The 10,338-nt window shown below is 45.5% G+C and overlaps 1 protein-coding gene across 1 annotated transcript; it reads right to left on the bottom strand.

The window, feature by feature from the left end:
• Positions 1 to 4,717: 4,717 nt before the first annotated feature.
• On the bottom strand, positions 4,718 to 6,773 carry LOC133119000 (shaker-related potassium channel tsha2-like). Its single transcript, XM_061229348.1, has one exon. It carries the CDS (start codon positions 6,595 to 6,597, stop codon positions 5,161 to 5,163), a length of 1,437 nt encoding a protein of 478 aa, XP_061085332.1. The 5' UTR covers positions 6,598 to 6,773; the 3' UTR covers positions 4,718 to 5,160.
• Positions 6,774 to 10,338: the final 3,565 nt, after the last annotated feature.

Raw genomic sequence — 10,338 nt, 5'->3', positions numbered from 1 at the left:
CAGCCTGCACTACAGAGTAAAACACCTCACATCTGCAGCAGAGTGAACCATCCCCAACACAGGCAGCCTGCACTACAGAGTAAAACACCTCACATCTGCAGCAGAGTGAACCATCCCCAACACAGGCAGCCTGCACTACAGAGTAAAACACCTCACATCTGCAGCAGAGTGAACCATCCCCAACACAGGCAGCCTGCACTACAGAGTAAAACACCTCACATCTGCAGCAGAGTGAACCATCCCCAACACAGGCAGCCTGCACTACAGAGTAAAACACCTCACATCTGCAGCAGAGTGAACCATCCCCAACACAGGCAGCCTGCACTACAGAGTAAAACACCTCACATCTGCAGCAGAGTGAACCATCCCCAACACAGGCAGCCTGCACTACAGAGTAAAACACCTCACATCTGCAGCAGAGTGAACCATCCCCAACACAGGCAGCCTGCACTACAGAGTAAAACACCTCACATCTGCAGCAGAGTGAACCATCCCCAACACAGGCAGCCTGCACTACAGAGTAAAACACCTCACATCTACAGCAGAGTGAACCATCCCCAACACAGGCAGCCTGCACTTGGCAGTCACGCAGTAATTCAGAATGAAAAAGAGATGAGCTCACGATACGAAGTGTGGCTGAGTCATCGTCAACAACAAGCTGGTTTGTTGATTTTTTTTTTTGTACCACTCTTCAGCCTCTGCCTCTCCAGAACCCACCAGCCCACCGCACCACGTCTGAACCTCCTGGTCACTTACTGGACTGAGTGGGACGGGTCCACTCAGACGGTCCACTCAGACGGGTCCACTCAGTCAGACTCAGACTCAGTCTCAGTCTCAGTCAAATAACCTGACCTTTCACCTTTCACCTCTCTGCACCACGCGTCTCGGCCTCTGCGGCACGCTTGCCACGCTCTGCGGCCGAGTGCAGGGGAATAACACACCGCACACCTGACAGTAACCTCCGGGGGCGCTGTTTGCCCGAGTTACGACCATGAAACAGTCACAGGATTAGAGCCGTGGTTTGATTGGTTAGGCCTGTGAAACAGTCACAGGATTAGAGCCGTGGTTTGATTGGTTAGGCCTGTGAAACAGTCACAGGATTAGAGCCGTGGTTTGATTGGTTAGGCCTGTGAAACAGTCACAGGATTAGAGCCGTGGTTTGATTGGTTAGGCCTGTGAAACAGTCACAGGATTAGAGCCGTGGTTTGATTGGTTAGGCCTGTGAAACAGTCACAGGATTAGAGCTGTGGTTTGATTGGTTAGGCCTGTGAAACAGTCACAGGATAGAGATGTGGTTTGATTAGATTAGTTATGATCCTCTCACTAGATTGCCACAGACTGTTTTTGTGGTTCTTTTAAAGAGCGTCTCTGTGTGTGTGCTTTGGTGTGTGTGTGCTTCTCTGTATGTGTGCTCCGGTGTGTGTGTGCTTCTCTGTATGTGTGCTTCTCTGTATGTTAATGTGTGTGTGTGTGCTTCTCTGTATGTGTGCTTCTCTGTATGTGTGCTTTGGTGTGTGTGTGTGTGTGCTTCTCTGTGTGTGTGCTTCTCTGTATGTGTGCTTCTCTGTATGTTAATGTGTGTGTGTGTGCTTCTCTGTATGTGTGTTCTTCGGTGTGTGTGTGTGTTTTCTCACGTGTTCCAGTAGTGCCCCCGCCCCATTAATATTAATATATACTGTACATCCACACGAGCCTACCTGGGGCGAATGGGGTAAGGCATACATGTGTTTTCATTCTGACATGTGGAGATTTTTACACCATCCTCTACAAAGCTGTGTGACTGACTATCCATAATGTAAACATAACGTAAACATAACGTAAACATAACGTAAACATAACGTAAACCTGAACTACCAGACAGGTAGTGTATGGGCCTGCTCAACTCAATGTTCACCGAAACAGTTCAAATGGGATTCATCAGAAATATTCTAGTTAATTGATGACAACGCTCATTTTGAGGTGTAAATTCATGTGTGAATAAATCCTAGTTATTTCCATTCCTGATTAACTGATTCATTCTCATCCAATCTTAAAATCAGTATTAAGACATTTCATCAACATTTGTATTCTTTTTGTGATTACCATGGTATTTCTTATTGTTGGCAATGTCTTTCAGGACTATGGACAGAATTTATTTGTTATTATTACAATACATTAAGCAGACACTGCCCCCTAGTGTCTGTTTCCTGGTGTGACCACTCATTCTGTGAGTGACCACCCCTACCTTAAAAGCAAGTGTTATTGTGTCCGAACATGGCATTGTTCCAACACCGCTGGGCTTCTTAATCTCCGGTGTGACTGTAAAACTGCGGCATTTTTTAAAATGTTGCTCCTTTTCTGAACCGAAAATCCTGCAGTTAATAATTCTGTGAGTAGCAGTGATGACCGGTGTCTCCATGGCAACGATAAGAGCAGATTACTCTGTCTGTCTGAATATTGCATGTTTGGGTGCATTTTCAACTAAATTGGTTACAAGCAATATTTAGCGTTTCTTCTTGGGTAACAAATCATTTATCCCCTGATGACAACATTGGCTCACATTTTTATTTTTTTCTTTAGTTTTGGTTGGATCTTTGGGGGTTGTAGCCAAACAAGCAAACCTAAAAATGACCAAAATAATGACTGAAGATACTCAGCTCATTGTTGTTATGATTGACTGCCCTTCATCAAGGCAGTCATCTAAACCTTTTAGTCGCCTTGTGAGTCCGGTCTCAGGACTTTGAGAGATTTTGAGCCCAAAATGAGATTGCTTAATTTAATGATCTTACCTGATCCTCAGCATACCTGGACACACACATTATGGTATAATGTGGTATAATGTGGTATAATGTGGTATAATGTGGGTATAATGTGGTATAATGTGGGTATAATGTGGTATAATGTGGGTATAATGTGGTATAATGTGGGTATAATGTGGTATAATGTGGTATAATGTGGGTATAATGTGGTATAATGTGGGTATAATGTGGGTATAATGTGGGTATAAAGGTTAGTCATTAAAGCTGTTGAAATAATAATATTTTTTAATGAATTATTATTATACTTATACATGTGCATACGCTTTTGATCTCATGATTTAATTAAGTGCTTTACAGCAAAAGGGGTACCACAACCAAATACATTGGTGTCTTAACAGAAATGATGTATGTTCTGGTACTCATATTTTTCTCATATTTAATATTTGATTCGGACTGAACTGCCTCTTGAAAGAGGCTTTATGTCACCTCTAGAGCATTTAATTAGAAACTCACCTTCATTGCGGATGTCCGCGCGCGTCTCCTTGGTGTGCGTCACATCCGCATCCCGAAGCAGTGGAAGGCATTAGTAAAGCGCTCACGTGCCATGGCCAGGTCTTCGCGCTCATTTGCATTCACGGTCGTGCCATGTGTAATGTACGATGACGCGTCACCGCCACACTCCAATCGGAATCCGAGTCTTGGTATCCTTGCACCACAGCAAAGGGCATGTAAAATATGATTCCTTATCTCTTTAAATGGCGATGCAACAAAGCGAGGTGTGGGTGAAAACGGAATTTCATGGAAATAAGTTATTATCCTCTTTGTACTTCTCTTTGGTTGAAGAGGTGTGGTTCTGGCCCATATTTCCCCACAATTGGCCTCATGGCGACATTATGCTCGTTCAGTCTGCGTCTTCCCAATAGCCCAAATAAAGCGAGGTCTGTGCATATTTAATTTTCATAAATGTTTTTCATAAATCAACTAACCATTCACTTGAATAGCTCATTCATTGGAGTACGTGTGTTGTACAAAGACGCAAAACCCTCTCCTGCTTTGCGTTTTAAATATTTTTGTTGGGTCTTTTTAAGTTGGTCAAGATATAGGTCCGAAAAACATTAAAGATGACAGGTCTGTATATTCGTGTCCACATTAATTAGCATACTGGATTACACTGTGGCTATACTCTCATTTGCTAAACGACGGCGTGAAGCTTTCCACCGCGTAGCTCGCGGGCTGTCTTATGAACGCAAGAAGAACGGTCTGGAAGGTTGCCATAGAAACACAGCATCTTCTGAGATCACTGCAGTATTTCCTTTCAGCCACACGGTGGCACTCTTGGTTTAGAAATCTCATTGAATTCGCCAGACAATTTGTATCTCACAGTATATGGCGCACATCCCCGTATCAAGTTTATAATCTCATTAATATGTAGGCTATGTTTAACAATAAATAAATTGCACTGTTTCCATTTAATATAGATTATATGTTATCATTGGCACTGCTTCCGTGCACCACACTGTAGGCTACAGGCTGTCTGTCTGGCTTTGGTGGCGAGACGGGTAAAATTCACATTAAATAAAATTCCTCTGCAAGGAGAAACGATATAATATATGTAGCAGTATTCTATTTATTTAGATAATATCCGTGTTTAAAAGTGCTTTTAATTAGCACGAAGAGTAATTTTTTGTTGTTTTTCAGCCTGCCATGAGCCACTAAGCCCGGTGTATTGGCCGGGCTGCTGACTGCTCGTCACGCTCCGGTGACAGCTGGTTTTTGGATGGCGACGCGCGGTCCTCGGAGGACATACGCCGTTCCTGCTATAAAAGACAATGGCATGGCCGCCTGCCCCCGGCCAGCGCCTCGAATTCCCGTCGCTAATGCGCGGATCACGCCTGCACTTCAGCGAGCGGTGGAAAATACGTGACCGAAACAAACCGACGGAACACGGAGGGAGGGGCTCCGCGTGACCTTGTGGAAGAGTAGCGTTCAGTACATTACTGGTTTATTTTAATGGGTCCTTCTTTTCGCGCTATTTTCACTAAATAAGCAGACCTGTAAACTTCCTTAATGACACAACTAGACTTGGTACCTTATAGCCTACATTTCTAGGGTTATGATGATAAAGTGCTACAATTAGAGGTTAGGCATATAATGGATATGAGGTTGATTTCACTTGCTAAACTCGGACTTTACGCATTGAGTAACGCGGGTGCAGACAATGGAAGACAGTGAGCAGAGAGGGAGAATGAACACATCGCGTCTCTGTAATCCTGCCCAGATGATCCTGTCATAGAAACCCTCCTCTTAAGTCAAGAATGGTGGGCCTTTTATATTTACGCAAAAGTGCCGAATGGGGAGGGGGTGGGGGTTGTACTCACAAGAAACGCACGTTTCTCTGTGTCCGTTTCCGCGCAGTCTACAATCATACATCTGTCAGCTTGCCCGTGTACGCTTTGTGCGGGCTACAATTAGTATATTTTATTGCATCGAAATCGTCTGAGTCCATGTACTCGGACTTGGCGAGGGACGGCTTGCTGTCACTCTTTTTAAATTCTCCGAAAGAGGGCTGCTGCTGGCCACAAGTGACGTGCGTGTACTGGAACTGCTCCTCGTGCTCCGTCTCGCGGTGATAGAAATAGTTGAAATTTGAGACGATGACGGGCACGGGCAGCGCGATGGTCAGCACACCAGCGATGGCGCACAGCGAGCCCACGATCTTTCCGCCGATTGTGACCGGGCACATGTCTCCGTAGCCCACCGTAGTCATGGATACCACTGCCCACCAGAAGGCGTCGGGGATGCTGCTGAAGCCCGACTCCGGGTCGTCGGTCTCGGCGAAGTACACGGCGCTGGAGAAGAGGATGACCCCGATGAAGAGGAAGAATATGAGCAGCCCCAGCTCGCGCATGCTCGCCTGAAGCGTCTTTCCCAGGATCTGGAGGCCTTTGGAGTGTCTGGAGAGCTTGAAGATCCGGAAGACTCGAACCAGACGGATGACCCTCAGTATGGCCAACGACATGGCCTGCTGACCGTTACCCTGATGCTCCGCGAGCTCCAGGCCGAGGGTGATGAAGTAGGGCATGATGGCCACGATGTCGATGGTGTTCATGATATTTTTAAAGAACGCGGGCTTGCTGGGGCACGCCAGGAACCTGACCAGCAGCTCGAAGGAGAACCATATGATGCACAGTGTCTCCACGATGAAGAACGGGTCCGTGAACGGGTTCGGTTTCTTCATCGGGACGGTTCTGTTCAACGCCAGGTGCTCCCCGTGCAGTCTGTTATCCTCCCTGAACTCGGGCAAGGTCTCCAGGCAGAAAATCACAATCGATATCAGAATGACCATGACCGAAACTATCGCGATTCCGCGCGCTGGCCCCGAGCTCTCCGGGTATTCAAACAAAAGCCAGACTTGACGTTGGAATTCATTGTCTGGCAACGGGCGCTCTTCCTCTTTAATGAAACCTTCATCCTCCTTGAAATTTTCGATGACCTCTTCTCCTAATTCATAAAATTTAATCTCCTCCATGAATATGTCCACGGGCACATTGACAGGTCTGCGGAGCCGCCCCCCGGACTGGTAATAATAGAGTATCGCGTCAAAGCTGGGTCTATTCCTGTCAAAGAAGTACTCATTCCTCAACGGATCAAAAAAACGCATCCTCTTCCTTGGATCCCCCAACAAGGTGGCGGGGAACTGCGCGAGGGTTTTCAGCTGAGTTTCGAAGCGCAGTCCGGAGATGTTGATGACCACCCTCTCGCAGCACTCCTGATCCGCGCGCTCCGGGTCATAGACATCCTGGGACAGGGCGGACAATGCCACAGTCTCGTCGAGGTTTTCTCCGGGGACTACGGTCATTTTTACCCCCCAAGGGTAACGCTGCTCGCACCACGGTCCGTCGTCGTCTCCCCTCTCGCGCTCTCCCCCCTCTCTGTCTCTCCGTGTCCGCGCGCTTTTGTCCTCGATATTTGGAACGTGCGTATCCAGTCACTTGTAGAGCAGAGCGCCCCGTCCCCCGCCGTCTCGCGCAGTGTCAGCCGTGTGTCTGCGAGTGTGTTGTTTTTGCACTCATCTTCTTCGCTGGTTATGCATGGCTTTCTCCCGTCACCTTCCCCACGCGGGCAGTCTGGACTATTGGCTGTCACATTCACAGCATTTTAAGCAGCTCTGCCCTCCCCGGGCGGACTGACGTGTGTGTGTGTGCTCTCTCACTGAATTAAAAACACACACAGGCGCACACATGTGACACCAATATTTACGTACAGAAATCAGGACACAGATTTTTTAAATTTCAGTACCAATCGTTATTCGAATATAATTTTTAATGCTGAATTTCAATGTCAACAGTTCCTCTTCATACGCCCGTCCTTTTTCCCACAGTTCAAGGTTATCGCTTGTGTACATGATCATGCAGTCGTTACATCGTTTTTTATTTTATTTCAGTAACCAACCAGGTTTTTACATGGTAAATCAGATGCACATCTGAAGCATTCTGTAAATCAAATGTCTGTTAAAATAAAACGTTTTCAGGACATGTTGCCATATTTGTTGTATTTAACATATAAAAACTGAACAAATCATATTTTAAAAAATACAAATAAAAAACGTTAAAATTATTGTAGGCGTAAATCATTCGATATATCGCATTACTTTTTGTGACTACAGCGAGACAGGGAGGAAGCAGACACTATCACCCGTTTCTAGAAAACATATTGAGACATATATTCCCCTCACAGTGGTCATTGTTTGACTGCTTAAATGTTACCATTTTGTCGCCATGTTTGAGGAAATCCCTGTTTCGAAGTGATGTTTATAAAGCCAAAACCACGTTTGGTCAAAATCGTCTCGTTAATAGCCACTTGCCCTCGTAGCTCCTGATGTTTTGTGAACATTGCAAATGTTCGTTAAATATCCACAGAAGAAAGCAGTCTTTGTGGTAAGAGGATGGGAGAAAAGTCTTGTTCTTGGTTTACTTTTCTTCCAGTTTGGAGAGCCCGATCCAATAAAAGTTTCGCCAAAACAAACTTTAGACTCCGCAATTTATCAAACTGTAGTCACACGTTTATAAGGTAAACACGACGTTGTTCTGGGGGAATGAAATTGGGATAATTATAGGACGAAGCCGAAATGCGTGACGTAAACTCCTAAAATAGCCGAGTTTCTCTCTGGGCGCAGGAAAGTGTATTTTTCCCATGAAATGCCCCGGAGAATACAGCGGCAAAACCCTCTATATACATCTCTGCCACATGCGCTGCATACTAGTTCATTCAGAAAAGAAGAGCTTCATTTCGCGTTTACCTTTCAGCTTATTGTGCAGATGCATTAACTTTAGATATTACAGTTAATTCCCGAGGCTGCTGGGAGTTCCCCTGCAGCCGAAAGCGCTCATTTCAGCTTCTCTGATATCCGCCTGTTGCTCCGTCACTGTTTTAATAATCTTGTGTTTTCACCTTGATTAGTGTTATCAGAAGCATTTGTTTTGTTCCGATACTGTCTGGATAATGTCTTGGCACAGACACAGAGAGGTGGATCTGAATATAAATCAGTGAACGTCTCTGTATGGTAAAGTTCTAACGAATTTAATTACGCGGTCCTTTGTCCTTCAGATTTAACCACAGACTAGCCAACAATTCATGTTATTTTGAGACTAGCGTCCAGTCCTAAGTAATCAAATGAATGCATCACGGTTTTAAAATGTGTTTTGGTGAGCGTTGACCATGCCAAACTGTACTTTGGAATATAGAAGGAACGCTTGGAATTAAAAATGGCTCACATTCGCTGGGGCCAGTTTGCAGTTGAGTTGTTCTGACTCTCTTTGGTCAGATAGCTCGTGCATATCGCTGGTGGTGGAGGTGCCCCATGACATAACGCGTGAAGAGTTTCAGATCCGCGGCGACGCGCTGCCATTGTGCCTTTCAACAAGCTACTGTACTTACAACAACAACAATAATAACTGAGGCCTGTCGAAATATACTGTTAGTATGTGAACAGGCTTCTACCGGCAACCTGTCAATAATAATAATAATAATAATAATAATAATAATGATAAGAATAATATGAATAACTGCATGTCAGGCTTCGCATAAGATACTAAATGAAACATTATTTTGTGTGATATTAAGGTCTGTCTGTCTCTGGAGCCTCCCTGGTCTGTCTGTCTGTGGTGGAGGTGTTAGGTATCGATCCAGCAGCAGAGGACAGAAATGTAGAAATTCTTATTTCCCCAAGTTACACCAATTAGTCTAGGACACAAAGGTTTGTACGATTTTGGTGAATTTGCCGCATTTTTAGAGCATGCTCAAGCACCTCCTTGACATGCAGGTTAACATCAGACTCCTTTCCTCACAGTTTCCATAGCAACCCCCCCCCCCCCCCCTCAAATCCCCAACTTCAGCTCCAGGTTGACAGACAGTGCCCCCCCCCCGATGGGATTTCTCCTGGTTGATAGCGGTGTGGATTGTGATTGGATTTCTCCTGGTTGATAGCAGTGTGGATTGTGATGGGATTTCTCCTGGTTGATGGCAGTGTGGATTGTGTTAGGATTTCTCCTGGTTGATAGCGGTGTGGATTGTGATGGGATTTCTCCTGGTTGATAGCGGTGTGGATTGTGATTGGATTTCTCCTGGTTGATAGCAGTGTGGATTGTGATGGGATTTCTCCTGGTTGATAGCAGTGTGGATTGTGATGGGATTTCTCCTGGTTGATAGCGGTGTGGATTGTGATGGGATTTCTCCTGGTTGATAGCAGTGTGGATTGTGATGGGATTTCTCCTGGTTGATAGCGGTGTGTATTGTGATTGATTGAGCAGTCCTGGGCATCAACTATTATAGGCCTGTAGTTACTTCGTCATAAAGGTCAGAGAAACCCATGGAGACACTACTACAGCTTTGCTTTTCACTGGACACCCCGCTCACCAGTGAATGCTACTGTCCCAGTGAGCACACTGCTGTACTGCTGCATGGCATGTGGAGATGTATGTACGTATCTGCATCTCTGTCACACTGTCACAGTGGGTGAGGCTGGAACGCTATCAGCCGACTATCGGCACGGATCTGAAAACCATTCTGTTCCATTCCAACACCCCTCATGAAAACAGTGCAAAGTGTTGCAGCCCGGGCTTAGCCTCTGACAACTGACGCTTTCACAGACGAGTGCCTAGCAGTCTCTGAATTACAAATCCACTTGTGCAACCTCTGAGCTAAAGTTCCAGAGAGAAGGCAGTAGCCAGTCAAAACCACCAACGTCCTGTTCGGAGCCAAGCGAATGAGGAAGTGGACAGGAAGCCTTCTGAGAAACAGATGAAACTGAAACTCACTGTGCAGGTGTGTGAAACAAACGGTGGGTGGATCGGGAAGTGTGTTTTAGTTTCAGTTTGAACCTTGGGGCCTGGTGTTTCTGTTGTGCAACCCAAGCTCCTTCTAAGAAGATCTTCTAATATCCTGCTCTAACTTTGCAAAACAAACACATAAAAGCACAGGACATTTCAGGGAGTTTTCTGAGGATTGTCTTTTGATGAGATGGCAGAATACATGCATAAATAAATACAGCTTTTATAGGTCAGGTCCTTATTTTATTATCAGTCATTATTTTAAAAAGGGC

Source organism: Conger conger, chromosome 19 (genome assembly GCF_963514075.1).
Source record: "Conger conger chromosome 19, fConCon1.1, whole genome shotgun sequence".
NCBI lineage: Eukaryota > Metazoa > Chordata > Actinopteri > Anguilliformes > Congridae > Conger > Conger conger.
Note: the sequence above shows the minus strand (reverse complement) of the source record. Positions and strands in the feature narration are given on the sequence as shown.